This window comes from Salmo trutta, chromosome 2 (genome assembly GCF_901001165.1).
Source record: "Salmo trutta chromosome 2, fSalTru1.1, whole genome shotgun sequence".
NCBI lineage: Eukaryota > Metazoa > Chordata > Actinopteri > Salmoniformes > Salmonidae > Salmo > Salmo trutta.
Window position 1 is genome coordinate 8,902,985 of NC_042958.1, and position 19,415 is coordinate 8,922,399.

The 19,415-nt window shown below is 41.2% G+C and overlaps 3 protein-coding genes across 5 annotated transcripts in view; 2 read left to right on the forward strand and 1 right to left on the reverse strand.

Annotated features, from left to right (window-relative positions):
- LOC115150054 (piezo-type mechanosensitive ion channel component 2) overlaps positions 1–1,393 on the forward strand; it is an 84,294-nt gene extending 82,901 nt beyond the window's left edge. For all 3 annotated transcript variants that reach the window (XM_029692952.1, XM_029692962.1, XM_029692970.1), the window contains one exon: positions 116–1,393. In XM_029692952.1, the coding sequence (XP_029548812.1) occupies positions 116–371 (256 nt within the window). In that variant the 3' untranslated portion in view covers positions 372–1,393. The remainder of the gene's footprint in view (positions 1–115) is intronic.
- On the reverse strand, positions 1,384–6,834 carry LOC115150071 (gamma-soluble NSF attachment protein). The gene is made up of 12 exons (XM_029692980.1): positions 6,632–6,834; positions 6,175–6,242; positions 5,431–5,515; positions 5,152–5,169; positions 5,000–5,030; positions 4,675–4,784; positions 4,458–4,524; positions 4,147–4,217; positions 3,988–4,066; positions 3,824–3,903; positions 3,157–3,286; positions 1,384–2,384 (listed from the first exon to the last, which is right to left on the reverse strand). The coding sequence occupies exons 1-12, from the start codon at positions 6,682–6,684 to the stop codon at positions 2,250–2,252; spliced, it is 927 nt and encodes a 308-aa protein (XP_029548840.1). The 5' UTR covers positions 6,685–6,834; the 3' UTR covers positions 1,384–2,249.
- Positions 6,835–7,451: 617 nt separating this feature from the next.
- On the forward strand, positions 7,452–18,778 carry LOC115150080 (twisted gastrulation protein homolog 1-A). Its single transcript, XM_029692993.1, has 5 exons — positions 7,452–7,675; positions 8,328–8,473; positions 13,137–13,236; positions 14,368–14,640; positions 18,179–18,778. Exons 2-5 carry the CDS (start codon positions 8,354–8,356, stop codon positions 18,358–18,360), a joined length of 675 nt encoding a protein of 224 aa, XP_029548853.1. The 5' UTR covers positions 7,452–7,675; positions 8,328–8,353; the 3' UTR covers positions 18,361–18,778.
- The last annotated feature ends 637 nt before the right edge of the window (positions 18,779–19,415 follow it).

The following is a 19,415-nucleotide window of genomic DNA, read 5'->3' on the forward strand; positions in this document are numbered from 1 at the left end:
TAATTTCTAAAAGGGATCCTGCATTTATAGTGCTTTATTACTTGTTATAAGCATGTATGAGCCTTTATAATGTATAATTACAAGGCTTATAATGTGTTACATTGCTCACCGACAGGATCATGGGTCTCTATGCCTCGGTGGTGCTCGTCATAGGAAAGTTTGTGCGCGAGTTCTTCAGCGGCATCTCGCACTCCATCATGTTCGAGGAGCTGCCCGTCGTGGACCGCATCTTGAAGCTGTGTACCGACATCTTCCTGGTCAGAGAGACGGGCGAGCTGGAGCTAGAGGAAGACCTGTATGCCAAGCTCATCTTCCTGTACCGATCACCAGAGACTATGATCAAGTGGACCAGGGACCAGAAAACAAAGTGAGAGAGCCACCTAGTAGGCGACAGAGACATGAAGTTTCAGAATGCTAGATTTTAAAAAAAAGCACAATCCGGCAAGATGTTCCAAGCTAGCTTGTTGCGCTCCCTGTCTTTTGGTGTGCCTACAGTGAAACAATGTGACCTACACATGAAAGGTGACTGCAGAAGCAGTTTTTTGTTTGTACTCTTTTAGTGCATCTCTGAAGATTTGCAGCCATCAGTCAGTGTGTTAGAGATGACACAGACAGACAGACAGACAGACAGACGTCTGGCCTTTTTCCTATTGGGAAACATGAACCATGGGTTGTGCAATATACTGTCCAGATAGCTGGCTGTAAACTTGAACAGACATGTTATCTTGAGCTACACGGAAGAGCAGGGGGCAGCGACAGAGACACTAGCCACTTGTATTCTCCAAGATATTTTCCCTTACAGTAGCCTACTGGAAGTGCTTTGACTTTTCCAGCAAGACAACAGCGAGAGGTTGTGACATGGAAAACAAGTTAAGATACTTTGTTGTTATGTTGATGTTTCTACAGAGTAATCAATGGAGCTGTCGTTCTCAGGAAATGTATATCATCTCACCAGAACGGGAATACGTTTTGTTTTTTTACCTGTAGGACACCTAGGAGAAACAATAAAGGGAAAAACAGTGATGTGATGAACACTGAGTATTTCTATCATATTATGGAGTATGTCCATGTTCATGGAACCCCTATGAAGACCTGTGATTTGAGAATAGGAGAGCGTCAATACAGCCATTCTTTTTTAAGCTTGTAACCTGTATTGCTTGAAAACCCCTCTTTCTTGTTTTTTTTTTACATTGTTAGTGTTAAGTTCATACGGTCAACCAAAATGCGATCAAGGCCATCAGATCCATGCAATACAAGGTGTACGTGAATAGATTGTTTTTTTGTCATGAGAAAGAAGATACACTATGGAGGTGCAGAGACATTATGTAAGGAATCCAGTTTGTGGTGTTATTGTGGTTCAGCGACCTGAACATAAAGCACATGTTTGAAAGCTGACATGCTGCCATTTTATTCCATTCTGACTTGATTCAGTAAAAACACAAGAGGGCATGCCACAAACATCCAGCCTGCATGCTCCACAATACTTGACACATATTTTAAGATGAGTTGTAAACAGGAATCATCTTTCAGTTGGTTAAAAAGCATAGCCATATGAAAACTGGAAAGGCATTCTGAAATCCTGACGAAACAAAAAAATAAATCACTTTATACCAAATTACCCACTATTATTTTCTCAACATTCATTTGATTCCATATATGAGTGTAGCCTTCACACAGACAACAGCAACTGAAATAGCTGTTTTTAACACTTTATACTATAGAAATTCAGAAATTGATTCATCCACCCCTTTACACATCAATCATTGAGGCACAGCATTTTTAGATTGTAAGTTAAATGTTCAAATCAATATTTTCACACTGTGTATCTTGTTGCATACGGTTGTAGATTTAAAGATAAAAAACATCACTGATCTATCCACTGAGGCAAATACAACAAAAGCAATCTAATATTTTATATCACTTTAAATGCAGCAAAATAAAGAATATTTTACAATCACAGTAAACCCAAAAAGGGACAAATAATATATATTCAAATCATTGAGTAGCATATGATTATTTTCCACACTGATGTTACCATGCTTATGTTATTGTTCTGAGCATAACTCGTTGTGCTTGATGGTCCGAGTGCCTGCAGTTGTTGTTTGGATTCTGGAGATGGGAGGGTAAGGCAGAGTTCACAACCCCCTGACATGCTCAGAATGGGAGGACAGGCTGTGGAAGATTCAGACTCCCCTCCTAACAGGCAACAGGAAGTGTTCTGGTCCAGACAGGAAGTCCAGGTTCTGTGGCTAACATAGCCCACCGGCATACTCATCCTCGTCAGCCTCTCCGGCTCCTGCTCCTCCTTCCCCAGCATCGGCAGCTGGCGCCTTCTTCTTCTTACCACCCCCTGGAACCCTCAGGCTGACGGACAACTTGGCATACTGCAAGACCATTGGCACTTTGTTCAGGTTAAGGCAAGTTAGTGGTCTCTACAGTATATGTTTCTCAGAAGAGTGTATTCCAAATCTCTCCTTGAGTACCCCCCTCAGCCAGTTCCATGTTTTTGCTGATTCAACTAACTAACGAATCAGGTGTGTGTGTCTCTTTCAGAAATAGATCAGGAGAGGTTTGGGAAACATATTTCTCGAGTATTACGATAATTGAAAAGATAAATCATACAAAACAACAAGGAAGCGGGGTCTAGATGGGTGACGCAGGTAAAAAAGCAGTTGGACTGCTATTGTGTCTATTAATAAACTACTTCTCTGACTTTATATTACTCAGCCTAGCCTGGAAATGCATCTATGGGGTGGCTAGGAGAGAGGTTTCATATGGAAAGGACAGCTCATGATCCCATACCTTTTAAAGTCCTTAGACGTGATCAAAGAAGACAGTAAAGGGTGTATTCATTAATCGGATTCTGCTGCAACACGTTTTGCAATGGAAACCGTTTAGTCCAAAGGAAAATGTTTTGCAACAAAAACAAGTGTTTCTATTTGACAAATTCATGAAGGTCCCACTCCCTCCCTGTTTCATTGCATTTTCTTCCTAGAGTAAACGGTTTTTGTTGCAAAACATTTTGTAACAGACAATGTTTTTCAACGGAATCCACCTAATAAATACACCCCTGAACACCAATTTTAAAAGTAGACACTCAAACGGGATGACATGTTTTGAAATAAACATTGGTTACATAGTAGGCAACACACTCACATCATTGTCCATATACTTGAATAAGGGCGAGTTACAGACACGGTGCACTTGGTCCTCATCCTGCTCGTCGTAGCCCTGCAAGAGTTGCTCCAAGGCAATACAGTCCTCGCTCCCACTGAAGCCTGGCAGACTAGGAGTAATGGTTAGTCAAACATAACAGTCATAACAATTACTTTCCTATTTATCTTTAATTATAAACTGGGTGGTTCGAGCCCTGAATGCTAATTGGCTGACAGCCATGGTATATCAGACCGTATAACATGGCTATGACAAAACATGTATTTTTACTGCTCTAATTACATTGGTAAGCAGTTTATAATAGCAATAAGACACCTCAGGGGTTTGTGGTATATGACCAATATACCACGGCTAAGAGCTGTATCCTGGCACTCCACCTTTCGTCATTCGTAAGAACAGCCCTTAGCTGTGGTATATTGGCCTTATTGCTTAATTAGAAATTATAGCTCCTGAGTGCCGCAGCGGCCTAAGGCACTGCATCTCAGTGCAAGAGGCGTCACTACAGTCCCTGGTTCGAATCCAGGCTGTATCACATCCAGCGCACAATTGGCCTAGCGTTGTCCGGGGTAGGCCGTCATTGTAAATAAGAATTTGTTCTTAACTGACTTGCCTAGTTAAATAAAAGGTTAAAAGAATGTGAAGTCAGTACCTGTAACTCTCTCGAACACATTTATCTGCTGCTACGAAGTCATTTCTGTGAAGGTGGACTAGCACTTGGGCACTGGTTTTCTGGAGATAAGCAAACACACAGGAAACAATTTGGTTTCAACACACAGTCAATTTTCTTTATCAGGTTAAATAAGTAAAACGCACCTTAAAACACGTTGGGTAATTCTCTATTTCTTTATACATGTTCTTCTCCTTCTGAATCGACACTGCTGCTTCATCAAGCCTGACGGGCCAAAAACACAGTTAGCGGGTAGGGAATGAGTAGGACAGGTAGAAAAATCTGTTAAGCAAGTGAGAATTTACTTGTGTTGCCTGACGAGCAGTCTTGATGATTTCCCCAGCATCTCTACAGCTTGACGTAGACGGTCCTCGTTCTGCAGAAATATACATTCGCCATATCAATACTATTTCAATTGATTTGATCACATTGCATTACCATTACAACATTATGTATTCAATATCAAATAGGACTGTGTTAATATTGCCATGCAATAAGTGTCATGCAATAAGTGAGATCCCTACAAATGTGACCCTGAACCGAGGTAGTGGCATGGAAGCAACACAATGATTTCTGGTCTACCATAGTATCAAATATTGAACTCATATAGCTGTACCTCAAACACTGATGCAGCTTTCTGGTACAGATCCACTGCTTTTGCTAGATCCTGTGATTCGATTAGCCTACAAAAAAAAGAAAGGTACGCCTTTAACTAAAAAAAAGAAAAGCATCAAAACAAGTATCAGCATCATCAATACATTTAGTGACATGCCAATGATGACAGGGAATTAATTTCTAGAGCCCATCTATGATGATCAATATTGGCTACGTACTTTCCAGCTCTGTCGAGGGCCAAGGCTGCAGTGTCTGGTGTGCCGTTCTCTACATACATCATGCTTGCTCTCTCAATGTACTGGATAGCCTCTGGTATCCTCTGCATGTCCTGGAGAGAAACATATGTCTGTCAATGATTAGCTTCAGTAACTAGTTAATAGTAAAACTAAAACAGTAGTCATGTGTCAAATGTCTGACTAACAATGGCTTTAATCCTGAAGTGGGGCAACAAAGAGTTAAAAATATGGAATAAAAATAACAGCAAATTTGATCCGACGTCTGATAATGTATGAGTGTAGATACTGTTATCACATTAACACTAACCTTAAGCATCATACCAGCTGCTTCAAGTGCTCTGCAACAGAAATATCTCCTTAGCAACATCCAATACAGACAAAAGTAGACCAACCAGTGTCTATTGTACATCATCTGGATTCTATGAATAGCATTACATGAGACAGATCTTTCATACTCACTTGGCAGCATGGAATAGTCTGAACATTTAGTTAAGTTAAAGAAAACATTGATGTTTATATGAGATTTGTAGTCAATGTTGTTCAAATGTACCATATAAAATCCCTACATTAACTGTCAAACAACCCTGTGAAAGTAGTCTCCCTAGGCAGACGGGTTGCCACCCACATTAACAATGCCCTAGGTCTGCGATTTCCAAGACTACTGTAGAAAGCATTCATGGTCATTAAAATTGTGTGATAAGCCTAGCCCCCTATAGGAAGTGAGCATTGAAAGGATACGTTTTGTTGTTGGTATGGGCTTCTGCCTCTTGCAGGTATGCCTCCTTCGCTTCTTCAAGCATCTTGGCATTTTTAAAGGCAACAGCTGGAAGATGGAGGAGGGAATGCTTCATTATGCATAAATAATTAAGAAATAAGGCCCGAGGGGGTGTGGTATATGGCCAATATACCACGGCTAAGGGCTGTTCTTAAGTTCGACACAACGCAGAGTGCCTGGATACAGCCATTAGCCGTGGTATATTAGCTATTTGGAGTGTTTATCTAAAATCAAAGTTGCACCCCTAATATTAGCCATGTATCACAAACCCCTGAGGTGCCTTATTGCTATTATAAACTGGTTGCTAACTTAATTAGAGCTGTAAAAAGAAATGTCTTGTCATACCTGTAGTATACATCTGATATACCATGGCTGTCAGCCAATCAGCATTCAGTGCTCAAACCACCCAGTTTATAATAAATAGCTATGTCATTGGACAACTTGAGCAACATTAAGTGCAATCTAGCATCATAATACTGACAGTGTGTTATTGCCCAACTCTGTAGTTTTTATATTTTTTTTATACAAACTTTATTTTATGTGATGTCGGAGCTCCAGTCCGCACACACTAGTCACCGCTCAACTCTGTTGATGTGAAGTACATCGTGGAGTTTAGTTTTACTTGGCTAGTGTTCACCAGTCGTTGTAGTAGGGGACATGTTTTCAGGTGTATTGAATAATGTAATAAATAGCCTATAATACAATACCTGCTTTTGAGTACTCTGATGCAGCACTGTCATAGTCAGGCTTCCATTTCATGAAACTAGTCCTTAAACTGTGGGGGGGAAATGCATTATATTCAGTGAAAATATAACACCAGGGTTGTCTCATATGGATTTACCATAGGGTTTAATACAGGTGTGGACGTCCTATTATTTATGCAGTGATACTGTCAGGAATAGCTGTAGCGCAGGAAGACGCTAACGTTAGCCAGCCAGCTCAACTGGCTTCCAATCCTGTATAGTGGCTAGCTAGCTAAATATCATATGCTTAATTAACTAGAAATACAATGTCATTCCTATTTCTGTTGTAAATAGGTATATTTACAATATAGACTAGTTAATACTATGGAACTGGCTAACGTTACCTACTGAAATAAAATGCTCAAAAGCAATACAGCTAAATTGGCTAGCTAACGTCAGCTAGCTAGCAAGATTTCCTTACTATTTTTCAGCCTTGGCAATATGGTCGTGCGCCTCGTTGATTTTCGCAGCCATCTGGTCCAAACAAGCTAACAATGTAATTCAAAGATGAGTATTAAACATACTACTGACTAAAATATAGTGAGATGTTGCTGTAGCTAGCTCTGGGTGATAGCGTTACTGGTTTCAGGAGACTTTTTCGTCATCGGGGTTTGACTACGGAATCCCGTTAGTTTCATTTTCTCTATCTAATGATACATTGCGATAAAGTGTTGCAGCTACTGCTTACAAAAGGGGCAACAATGTAACTGGTAGGTTATTTTTCATTGAATGCCCTAAAGTAAACCAAAGTAACCTAGTCTTCGTTCATCACTATTCGCAATGCATTATGAAATATCCAGTTATTCATTCATAGTCTAGCCTACAATTTGCAATTTAATTACTCAATATTGTAAACGATTACTTTTATATAGCCTACATAATTAATAATGTTATTGGTCATTACGTTTATTTTATAACGCCCTTTTAACATCAGCAGTTGCAAAGTTCTTAACAGATACCAAGCTCAAAGCAAGCAATGCAGAGGCAGAAACACACTGGCCGGGTAGAAAGAAACCTAGAAAGGAACTAGGCTCAGAGTGATGCCCAGTCCTCTTCTGGCTATTATTATCAGTGAATGTGATCAGTGAATTGATCAAAAGTATCTATCAAAATGGTTGCTACTATTTACTAAGTAACAATCTAATAAATATGTACAGTGGAATATAGCTAAACAAATCAGATCAACACACAACAACAACAGCAAGTAGAAATGGCATATTATATGATGCCAGCAGACATAGTTGTCTTGGCTCGGGTTCACCTGAGCTGCGGGGCGCGGGGCTGCTGTGCCTGCAGCCTGAAATGGTAACTGTATCTTTAAGGCGCTTGCCTACCACTGTCTGCTTTGTTTAGCCAGAGGGGAGAGTCACGCCATCAGAACAGAAGAACATGCTTTAATTCTGAAAAGTATAGGTAAACAAAGGAGCAAGAATCCTCTGGAGCAAGAATCGACTATTTGGGCAAGGTAAGTTTATTTACTACTTCTATGGTTCCTTGGTGTGGGTTCTTTACCAAGACAAAAAAAGTCCATCCTTCTTTCTTCCTAGTTAGTTCATGTTGAGAAAAGGTGTTTATAGCTTTGGGTTGAGTATTTGCCCCTCCAAAACACGAGGCTCGTCCATAAACGCAGCCTGAAAAGTGTCAGACTTTTCATACAATGTATCCAAAGTGTTTAATTTTAGGATAAAATGTAACATTCCTTCCTTATGTAACCCTGAAGTCTTAGTGTTGCACTACTGGAATGATAAACATGCTATTATTGAATTAGACTACCGTAATAGGTATACAACGTTTGAACATGGATTTGAAACGTATTCAGATGTTTTAATGAAAGTGCGCAGCAACCTTTATTAGAATTGAGTTGCCAGCAAGTGGGAAACCAATGTCTTTTTGCATTGCAATGGGTTTGATGACTTGGGGTTTGTATAGAAAAGGAATGATGCTCCTTTTGAAGCAACCGGGCAAGTTACCATAACAATTGAATCAAGGGGATGGTTCCTTGACACGACTTTCCCTGTATTTTATTAGTATGTTTGTGCCCGGATGACGTCTTGTGTTATCTTATTGAATAAGGGGTACATTCTAAGTTATTGTCTGTCTCTGTTTTGTCGGTTCAGGTTACCATTGTTTCGTGCGTGTCGGAATGAAGTCTACTCAAATCTTACTATCCACTGCACTTATTTTCCTTCTCTCGGGACTTTCCATGACCACAGCCTGCAACAAGGCTCTCTGTGCCAGTGATGTCAGTAAATGTCTCATTCAGGTAAGAAGGCTAAACTCTTAGCATAACGTTTTTGGAAAGGCATTAGGTTCACTTTTTTGTTCTCACTAATAAAATGTTTCTAAGTCACGTTGAGATAACTCTATGCAATTTCTATAAGGGATCGTTGTATTTTCATAGTATAGTTCGACTGCCATACAATATTTTGCCAACATTTTACTCCTTGGTGTTAATCTAAAATTTGATTAACCTCCCACTATGCATTTCCTCTGTATGTCTGAAGTCATTTTACATTAACCTGAATTCTCTGCTGTGATCACAGTATTCTCTTTGTGCTGGAAAGGCGCATTAAACCATGACAGTTGCTGTTATCCCTCAACTAACAAAAAAAAAAGAAAACTTGCCGAGTTGGCAGGGCTACAATGAAGTGAAGGTTTTCAATTTACAGCTGCACAGTGTCCTCAAAGGATTTAGCCTAGTCTGTCTTGGCTGTACATGAGATAGCCAATGGAGATACAGTACCAGTCAAAAGTTTGAACACACCTACTCATTTTCTTTTTGACTATTTTCTACATTGTAGAATAACAGTGGAGACATCAAAACTATGACATACAGTGAGGGGGAAAAAAGTATTTGATCCCCTGCTGATTTTGTACATTTGCCCACTGACAAAGAAATGATCAGTCTATAATTTTAATGGTAGGTTTATTTGAACAGTGAGAGATGGAATAACAACCAAAAAAATCCAGAAAGCGCATGTCAAAAATGTTATAAATTGATTTGCATTTTAATGAGGGAAATAAGTATTTGACCCCCTCTTAATCAGAAAGATTTCTGGCTCCCAGGTGTCTTTAATACAGGTAACGAGCTGAGATTAGGAGCACACTCTTAAAAGGAGTGCTCCTAATCTGTTTGTTAACTGTATAAAATACACCTGTCCACAGAAGCAATCAATCAGATTCCAAACTCTCCACCATGACCAAGACCAAAGAGCTCTCCAAGGATGTCAGGGACAAGATTGTAGACCTACACAAGGCTGGAATGGGCTACAAGACCATCGCCAAGCAGCTTGGTGAGAAGGTGACAACAGTTGGTGCGATTATTCGCAAATGGAAGAAACACAAAAGAACTGTCAATATCCCTCGGCCTGGGGCTCCATGCAAGATCTCACCTCATGGAGTTGCAATGTTCATGAGAACGGTGAGGAATCAGCCCAGAACTACACGGGAGGATCTTGTCAATGATCTCAAGGCAGCTGGGACCATAATCACCAAGAAAAAAATTGGTAACACACTACGCCGTGAAGGACTGAAATCCTGCAGCGCCCGCAAGGTCCCCCTGCTCAAGAAAGCACATATACATGCCCGTCTGAAGTTTGCCAATGAACATCTGAATGATTCAGAGGACAACTAGGTGAAAGTGTTGTGGTCAGATGAGACCAAAATGGAGCTCTTTGGCATCAACTCAACTCGCCGTGTTTGGAGGAGGAGGAATGCTGCCAATGACCCCAAGAACACCATCCCCACCGTCAAACATGGAGGTGGAAACATTATGCTTTGGGGGTGTTTTTCTGCTAAGGGGACAGGACATCTTCACCACAACAAAGGGACGATGGACGGGACCATATACCGTCAAATCTTGGGTGAGAACCTCCTTCCCTCAGCCAGGGCATAGATAATGGGTCGTGGATGGGTATTCCAGCATGACAATGACCCAAAACACACGGCCAAGGCAACAAAGGAGTGGCTCAAGAAGAAGCACATTAAGGTCCTACAATGGCCTAGCCAGTCCCCAGACCTTAATCCCATAGAAAATCTGTGGAGGGAGCTGAAGGTTCGAGTTGCCAAACGTCAGCCTCGAAACCTTAAAGACTTGAAGAAGATCTGCAAAGAGGAGTGGGACAAAATCCCTCCTGAGATGTGTGCAAAGCAGGTGGCCAACTACAAGAAACGTCTGACCTCTGTGATTGCCAACAAGGGTTTTGCCACCAAGTACTAATTCATGTTTTTCAGAGGGGTCAAATACTTATTTCCCTCATTAAAATGCAAATCATTTTATAACATTTTTGACATGCATTTTTTTTCTGGATTTTTTTGTTGTTATTCTGTCTCTCACTGTTCAAATAAACCTACCATTAAAATTATAGACTGATCATTTCTTTGTCAGTGGGCAAACGTACAAAATCAGCAGGGGATCAAATACTTTTTTCCCTCACTGTAACACATGTAGTAACCAAAAAAGCATTAAACAAATCAAAATATGTTATATTTGAGATTCTTCAAAGTAGCCACCCTTTGCCTTGATGATAGCTTTGCTTTCTCTCAACCAGCTTCATGAGGTAGTCACATGGAATGCTTTTCCAACAGTCTTGAAGGAGTTCCCACATATGCTGAGTACTTGTTGGCTGCTTTTCCTTCACTCTGCTGTCCAACTCATCCCAAACCATCTCAATTGGGATGAGGTCTGGTAATTGTGGAGGCCAGTTCATCTGATGCAGCTCTCCATCACTCTTCTTCTAAGTCAAATAGCCCTTACACAGTCTGGAGGTGTTTTGGGTCATTGTCCTGTTGAAAAACAAATGATAGTCCCACTAAGCGCAATCCAGATGGGATGGCGTATCGCTGCAGAATGCTGTGGTTGCCATGGTTAAGTTGGTTAAGTGTGCCTTGAATTCTAAATAAATCACTGACAGTGTCACCAGCAAAGCACCATCACACCTCCATGCTTCATGGTGGGAACTACACATGCGGAGATCATCTGTTCATTTACTCTTCGTCTCACAAAGACACGGCGGTCGGAACCAAAAATCTCAAATTTGGACTCATCAGACCAAAGCACAGATGTCCACCGGTCTAATGTCCATTGCTTGTGTTTCTTGGCCCAGCAAGTCTCTTCTTATTATTGGTGTCCTTTAGTAGTGATTTCTTTGCAGCAATTCGACCATGAAGGCCTGATTCACGCAGTCTCCTCTGAACAGTTGATGTTGAGATGTGTCTGTTACTTGAACTCTGTGAGGTGCAATCTGAGGTGCAGTTAACTGCCGATTTCCAGGGCTGGTAACTCTAATGAACGTATCCTCTGCAGCAGAGGTAACTCTGGGTCTTCCTTTCCTGTGACAGTCCTCATGAGAGCCAGTTTCATCATAGAGCTTGATGATTTTTGCGACTGCACTTGAAGAAATGTTCAAAGTTCTTGAAATGTTCCGCATTGACTGACCTTCAAGTAATGATGGACTGTCGTTTCTCTTTGGTTATTTGAGCTGCCATAATATGGACTTGGTCTTTTACCAAATAGGGCTGTCTTCTGTATACCACCCTACCTTGTCACAACACAACTGATTGGCTCAAATGCATTAAGAAGGAATGAAATTCCACAAATTAATAAGGCACACCTGTTAATTGAAATGCATTCCAGGTGATTACATCATTTTACATTTGCATTTTAGTCATTTAGCAGACGCCCTTATCCAGAGCGACTTATAGTAGTGAATGCATACATTTCATACATGTTTTTTTTGGGGGGTTTTTTCATATTTTTTTTTGCTCATGAAGCTGGTTGAGAGAATGCCAAGAGTGTGCAAAGAGTGTGCAAATCTGTCATCAAGGCAAAGGTTGGCTACTTTGAAGAATCTCAAATATATTTGAGATTCTTCAACACTGTTTTGGTTACTACATGATTCCATATGTGTTATTTCATAGTTTTGTCTTCACTATTATTCTACAATGTAGAAAATAGTAAAAATAAAGAAAAAGCCTTGAATGAGTAGGTGTGTCCAAACTTTTGACTGGTACTGTATAAATGTGTACCTTCCCTGGGCATTGGTCTTTGCCTGGCTACCCAAACTTCTTGCGCCAGCCGAACGCTACGCCACAGACTTTAGTTTCTTCTCCTCAATGAGTCTGGTGTACCTCCCCGACGATTTCTAGAACGCAAACACATTCTAACCGTTCTGATTGGTCCCAGAAACCGATGGGTTGGGCCAGAGCCAGAACACACGTGGGTAAAGCAACGTTTTTATTGGCTTTGATACTCTGATTTAGAAATTATCCAATTACTGATGACTTTGTTTTTTTACAACACCCCTCATTTTGACATTGCCATCATTGCTCAGTTTGAAGTATGTAGTGAACGTAGAGCAGCGGAAGAATTCAGTTTGAGTCGTCAGGCAAGGTGCTGCCACAACCACACTTGACTGTGGGCTCAGTTAGCGCCATCCCTTTGCACATCTGGAATTTGACCTCTGTTCTCCCTTTCAACCGCTCTGCACTGGAGGAGTCACAGAACAGGCAACTTGAGGTCGGCCCACTCACTCCGGTGGAAACCTCAAGCATACGCAGTAAAACAAACACACACACACAGTCACAGCTCGCACACACACACACACACACATCATCTCCCTAGTGATTTCTAAATAGGGACAGGATATTATATGGTTTATTTTCTTGGCGTTGTATCAACTATGACGTGCTCGATACACACCAAGATAAATAAACCCTCTTATGTTGTTTTTGCTCTCCTCATGTTACGACTGAAACCTGACTGAGGCTACTGCATTGTCTGAGTGTTAACACACATGTGCACAACATGATAGAAGGATTATACCAGATAGGAGAGAAATTCTGCAACAATCAGTCCTGACACGTACATAAAATGTGTCCATGTAGTGGTTTCCATTTTGTGTGTGTGTGTGTGTCGTGATGTACAGGAGCTGTGTCAGTGCCGGCCCTCGGATGGGAACTGCTCCTGCTGTAAAGAGTGTATGCTCTGTCTTGGCACACTGTGGGAGGAGTGCTGCGACTGTGTGGGTAGGTGCCACGGACTAGGTGCAGTTGTGAGCATATTGGAAAGGACAAACAAGAACCGGTGTCAGAATGGATGAGGTTAATGAGGTGTCAGAATGGATGAGGTTAATGAGATGTCAGAATGGATGAGGTTAATGAGGTGTCAGAATGGATGAGGTTAATGAGGTGTCAGAATGGATGAGGTTAATGAGATGTCAGAATGGATGAGGTTAATGAGGTGTCAGAATGGATGAGGTGTCAGAATGGATGAGGTGTCAGAATGGATGAGGTGTCAGACTGGATGAGGTGTCAGAATGGATGAGGTGTCAGAATGGATGAGGTTAATGAGGTGTCAGAATGGATGAGGTTAATGAGGTGTCAGAATGGATGAGGTGTCAGAATGGATGAGGTGTCAGAATGGATGAGGTGTCAGACTGGATGAGGTGTCAGAATGGATGAGGTGTCAGAATGGATGAGGTTAATGAGGTGTCAGAATGGATGAGGTTAATGAGGTGTCAGAATGGATGAGGTTAATGAGGTGTCAGAATGGATGCGGTTAATGAGGTGTCAGAATGGATGCGGTTAATGAGGTGTCAGAATGGATGCGGTTAATGAGGTGTCAGAATGGATGCGGTTAATGAGGTGTCAGAATGGATGCGGTTAATGAGGTGTCAGAATGGATGAGGTTAATGAGGATGGGTATTTGATTTCTGCATCATATTGAGCTCCTTCAAATCCTTCCATGTCTATGTCCTTTATTCACTGACTGTTGAAGATATTGCTTCCATCAGATTTTACAGTGAATGTTGAGTATCAAATCACATATTATTTGTCACATGCGCCGAATACAACAGGTGTAGACCTTACCGGGAAATGCTTACTTACAAGCCCTTAACCAACAATGCCGTTTTAAGAAAGTAGAGTTAAGAAAATATTGACTAAATAAACTAAAGTATAAATAAATATAAAAAGTAACACAATAAAATAACAATAATGAGGATATACAGGGGGTACCGAGACAGTGTGCGGGGGTACAGGTTAGTCAAGGTAATTTGAACAAGAGAAGAATAGTGGTTTACTGATTATCAGTAATTTATTAAAATATTTTATTTATTTATCAATATTTACTAACTTGCTTCCTGTCTCCCCTCACAGGGATGTGTAACCCTAGGAACTACAGTGACACTCCAGCTACCTCCAAAAGCACAGTGGAGGAACTCTACCGACCCATCCCCTCACTGTTCCGCGCCCTCACCGAGGGTGAAGCGCCCATCAACATGATGGTGGTATCCTTCCCCGTGGCCGAGGAACTATCTTACCACGAGAACCTGGTGTCTTTTCTGGAAACCATGGAGGACCAGCACCAAAATGTCTCCCTGCCTGGGAACAGTATCCACGCCAGCTACGATAACACCCAAAGTACTGAAGGTAGGGAGGGGCGAGGGGGTTGAATTATGGGGATGTTAATAGCTGCTGTGTACTAATTTCATAATAAGAGAATAAAACATAGCCACATCATACAGTCTTGTGCCTGTTATCAAAGTATTAAACTCAGTTCAACAGCAAAACAGACTCTGAAGATTCCACATTGCAATATACTATTTTATTTATATATACACTTCCGTTCAAAAGTTTGGGGTCACTTAGAAATGTCCTTGTTTTTGAAAGAAAAGCACTTATTTTTTTTGTCCATTTAAAATAACATCAAATTGATCAGAAATACACTGTAGACATTGTTAATGTTGTAAATGATTATTGTAGCTGGAAACGGCTGCTTTTTAATGGAATATCTACATAGGCGTACAGAAGCCCATTATCAGCAACCATCACTACTGTGTTCCAATGGCACATTGTGTTAGCTAATCCAAGTTTATCATTTTAAAAGGCTAATTGATCATTAGAAAACCGTTTGTCAATTATGTTAGCACAGCTGAAAACTGTTGTTCTGATTTAAAGAAGCAATAAAACTGGCCTTCTTTAGACTAGTTGAGTATCTGGAGCATCAGCATTTGTGGGTTCGATTACAGGCTCAAAATGGCCAGAAACAAATACCTTTCTTCTGAAACTCGTCAGTCTATTCTTGTTCTGAGAAAGGAAGGCTATTCCATGCGATAAATTGCCAAGAAACTGAAGATCTTGTACAAAGTTGTGTACTACTCCCTTCACAGAACAGCACAAACTGACTCTAACCAAAATAGAAAGAGGAGTGGGAGGCCTCGTTGCACAACTGAGCAAGAGGACAAGTACATTTAGTGTCTAGTTTGAGAAACAGATGCCTCACAAGTCCTCAACTGGCAGCTTCATTAAATAGGTCCCGTGTGGCTCAGTTGGTAGAGCATGGTGTTTGCAACGCCAGGGTTGTGGGTTCGATTCCCACGGGGGACCAGTACGGGGGAAAAAAGGAAAAAAAATGGGTGAAATGTATGCATTCACTACTGTAAGTCGCTCTGGATAAGAGTGTCTGCTAAATGACTAAAATGTAAGATGTAGTACCTGCAAAACACCAGTCTCAACATAAACAGTGAAGAGGCGACTCCGGGATGCTGGCCTTCTAGGCAGAGTTGCAAAGAAAAAGCCATATCTCAGACTGGCCAATAAAAAGAAAAGATTAAGAACACAGACACTGGACAGACGAACTCTGACTAGAAGGCCAGCATCCCGGAGTCGCCTGTTGACGTTGAGACTGGTGTTTTGTGGGTACTATTTAATGAAGCTGCCAGTTGAGGACTTGTGAGGTGGTTATGTAATGTATGTATGTATGGATGGATGCATGCATGCATGCAGACAGGCACAGTAGCAGTCAAACGTTTGGACACACCTACTCATTGCAGGGTTTGTCTTTATTTTGACTATTTTCTACATTGTAGAATAATAGTGAAGACTTTTACAACTATGGAATCATGTAGTAACCAAAAAAGTGTTTAACAAATCAAAGTATATTTTAGATTCATCAAAGTAGCCACCCTTTGCCTTGATGACAGCTTTGCACACTCTTGGCATTCTTTCAACCAGCTTCATGAGGTAGTCGCCTGGAATGCATTTCAATTAACAGGTGTGCCTTGTTAATTTGTGCAATTTCTTTCCTTCTTAATGCATTTGAGCCAATCAGTTGTGCTGTGACAAGGTAGGGTGGTATACAGAAGATATCCCTATTTGGTAAAATACCAATTTCATATTATGGCAAGAACATCTCAAATAAGCAAAGAGAAACGACCATCATTACTTTAAGACATGAAGGTCAGTCAATGCGGAATATTTCAAGAACTTTTAACATTTCTTCAAGTGCAGTTGCAAAAACCATCAAGCACTATGATGAAACTGGTTCTCATGAGGACTGCCACAGGAATGGAAGATGCAGAGTTACCTCTGCTGCAGAAGATAAGTTCATTAGAGTTACCAGCCTCAGAAATTGCAGCCCAAATACATGGTTCACACAGTTCAAGTAACAGACACATCTCAGCATCAACTGTTCAGAGGAGACTGTGGTGGAGAGCTGCATTAAATGAACTGGCCTCCACAATCACCCGACCTCAACCCAATTGAGATAGGACCGCAGAGTGAAGAAAAAGCCTATGTGGGAACTCCTTCAAGACTGTTGGAAAAGCATTCCTCATGGAGCTGGTTGAGAGAATGCCAAGAGTGTGCAAAGCTGTCAAGGCAAAGAGTGGCTACTTTTAAACAAATCAAAATATATTTTTAATTTTTTAACACTTTTTTGGTTACTACATGATTCCATATGTGTTATTTCCTGGTTTTGATGTCTTCACTATTATTCTACAATGTAGAAAATAGTAAAAATAAAAACCCTTGAATAGGTGTGTCCAAATTTTTGACTGGTACTGTGTGTGTGTGTGTGTGTGTGTGTGTGTGTGTGTGTGTGTGTGTGTGTGTGTGTGTGTGTGTGTGTGTGTGTGTGTGTGTGTGTGTGTGTGTGTGTGTGTGTGTGTGTGTGTGTGTGTGTGTGTGTGTGTGTGTGTGTATATATATATATATAGTTGTGCATATATAGAATATGTAGTAAATCCCATAACAAATCAGGACAGCCCAATTGGCTTTAGGGGTATAAACCGGGGCAGATTGGGCAACCCATAAGTGCTAAATATATGGACTTTGATCCAACACACTATTTTAGGGAACCCCCAGGAGTTCCCTAACTCATCCCCCTGGCAGGGACCATATTGTTTTAGGAGGGGAGGGCTAAGCTATAATGAACTCATGGCTAAGGCAGCTTTGAACTGAGCTCTGTGGCTCGACCCCTCCATAAAAGCTTATGAGATCTCAGGGCCTTGGCTTTCGTTTGATGGTTTTAGCAGGCCGCTATTTGAAAACCAAGCAGCCCTGTAAATTATTGAGTAGATTGCTGCTGGCCTAGTGAACTTTCATGTGCATCCGCTCCAGTTGTCCTCTCCTTAGCCTCTGGTCCTAGTGATTCTAATTGACTAGGAATCTGGGGGGGGTGAGAGAGTGAGCGAGCTCCTTACGTATCCGCTCTCTGAACCCGTGACCCAGATCTGTTTTCCCTTTGGGAAAACACGCTCATTAATCAGGCTTCCAGCGGTGGGGGATGCCCTCGCCTTATGAGGTAGGATGGGTGTGGGGCGGCAGAGATGAACACATGCAGCCCCTTAGGATGGATGATGCATGTCTATCAAGAGGTTATGCTCTACTAGGCTTTAGCTCAGCTGGCATACTTGTGGCACAATAGTTCAAACTATGGAAGGTCACATGGTGGAGGTGGACTTTTATATTGTGATTTTTTTTTTTTATTAAACATTTAAATAAACACTGGGATTGATATGATATGTAGAGGTGGACTAACAGGACTTTGCTTCTTTTGTGCTTTAGAGTACCTTCATAAAGGTAAAGTGAAGACTACAATATATCGCTTAAGCATGTTATTGCAAATTTTTGGCTGTTGTATTCAAAGGCTTATTTCTCCATGTTTTTTTCCCCCTCCCCTCCACAGATAACATGTGCACTGTGGTGTACTTTGATGACTGCGTGTCCATCCGCCAGTGCAAGCAGTACTGCGAGTCCATGGGCGGCTCCAAGTACCGCTGGTTCCACAACGCCTGCTGTGAATGCATCGGCCCGGAGTGCCTCGACTACGGCAGCAAAACCGTCAAGTGCATGAACTGCCTGTTCTAATGAAAGCCAATGGGACTAGCCACGTTAGGGTACTGTGCTCAAAATGCCACAAGGGGGCACTGTCTGCAATATGCAGATTAGCTGATGAGGTTGATTGAGGAAGATGACTTGTGCCTCAGCCTTTTGTAAAATGTTTCCATATTGTGATGTAAAATATTAGCCCTTACAAATTATTTTTCACTCTTGAATTTGTTTTTATATCTTAAATAGGTTCTCTAGCAGAGAATAAATATATATTGATTGTTTTATATTCTCATATAGTTAATGCTGAAAGTCACTATGACAAGTTTTATATATATATATATATATATATATCCGCGTAAAGACAAGCAATCAATGTTATCAAATCTGTAGTGAAATGGCATTTTATTTTTGTTGTAATGGACAATCATAGTAAATACTGTTTGTATAATTGTTATATCATTGTTAGCTATATAACATACACTACATGGCCAAAAGTATGGACACCTGCTCGTCAAACATCTCATTCCCAAATCATGGGCATTAATATGGAGATGGTCCCCCCCTTTGCTGCTATAACAGCCTCCACTCTCCTGGGAAAGCTTTCCACTAGATGTTGGAACATTGCTGCGGGGACTTGTTTCCATTCAGCCACAAGAACATTAGTGAGGTTGGCACTGATGTTGGGCGATTAGGCCTGGCTCGCAGTCGGCGTTCCAATTCATCCCAAAGGTGTTCGATGGGGTTGAGGTCAGGGCTCTGTGCAGGCCAGTAAAGTTCTTCCACAACGATCTTGACAAACTATTTCTGTATGGACCTTTCTTTGTGCATGGGGGCATTGTCATGCTGAAACAGGAAATGGCCTTCCCCAAACTGTTGCCACAAAGTTGGAAGCAAAGAATCGTCTCCAATTTCATTGAATGGTGTAGCGTTAAGATTTTCCTTCACTGGAACTAAGGGGCCTGAACCATGATAAACAGCCCCAGACCATTATTCCTCCTCCACCAAACTTTACAGTTGGCACAATGCAGGTAGCGTTCTTATGGCATCCGTCAAACCCAGATTAGTCCGTCAGACTGACAGATGGTGAAGTG

What these genes read in the sequence shown, in the direction of transcription:
- LOC115150071 (XM_029692980.1), bottom strand. Translation starts at nt 6,684, where the DNA reads ATGGCTGCGAAAATCAACGAGGCGCACGACCATATTGCCAAGGCTGAA. An exon ending in ATTGCCAAGGCTGAAAAATA is followed by an intron (nt 6,243 to 6,631) that starts GTAAGGAAATCT and finishes TCCCCCCCACAG; the next exon opens with TTTAAGGACTAGTTTCATGA. An exon ending in AAGCTGCATCAGTGTTTGAG is followed by an intron (nt 4,218 to 4,457) that starts GTACAGCTATAT and finishes ATATTTCTGCAG; the next exon opens with AACGAGGACCGTCTACGTCA.
- LOC115150080 (XM_029692993.1), top strand. Translation starts at nt 8,354, where the DNA reads ATGAAGTCTACTCAAATCTTACTATCCACTGCACTTATTTTCCTTCTC. An exon ending in GGAGTGCTGCGACTGTGTGG is followed by an intron (nt 13,237 to 14,367) that starts GTAGGTGCCACG and finishes CTCCCCTCACAG; the next exon opens with GGATGTGTAACCCTAGGAAC. An exon ending in TAACACCCAAAGTACTGAAG is followed by an intron (nt 14,641 to 18,178) that starts GTAGGGAGGGGC and finishes TCCCCTCCACAG; the next exon opens with ATAACATGTGCACTGTGGTG.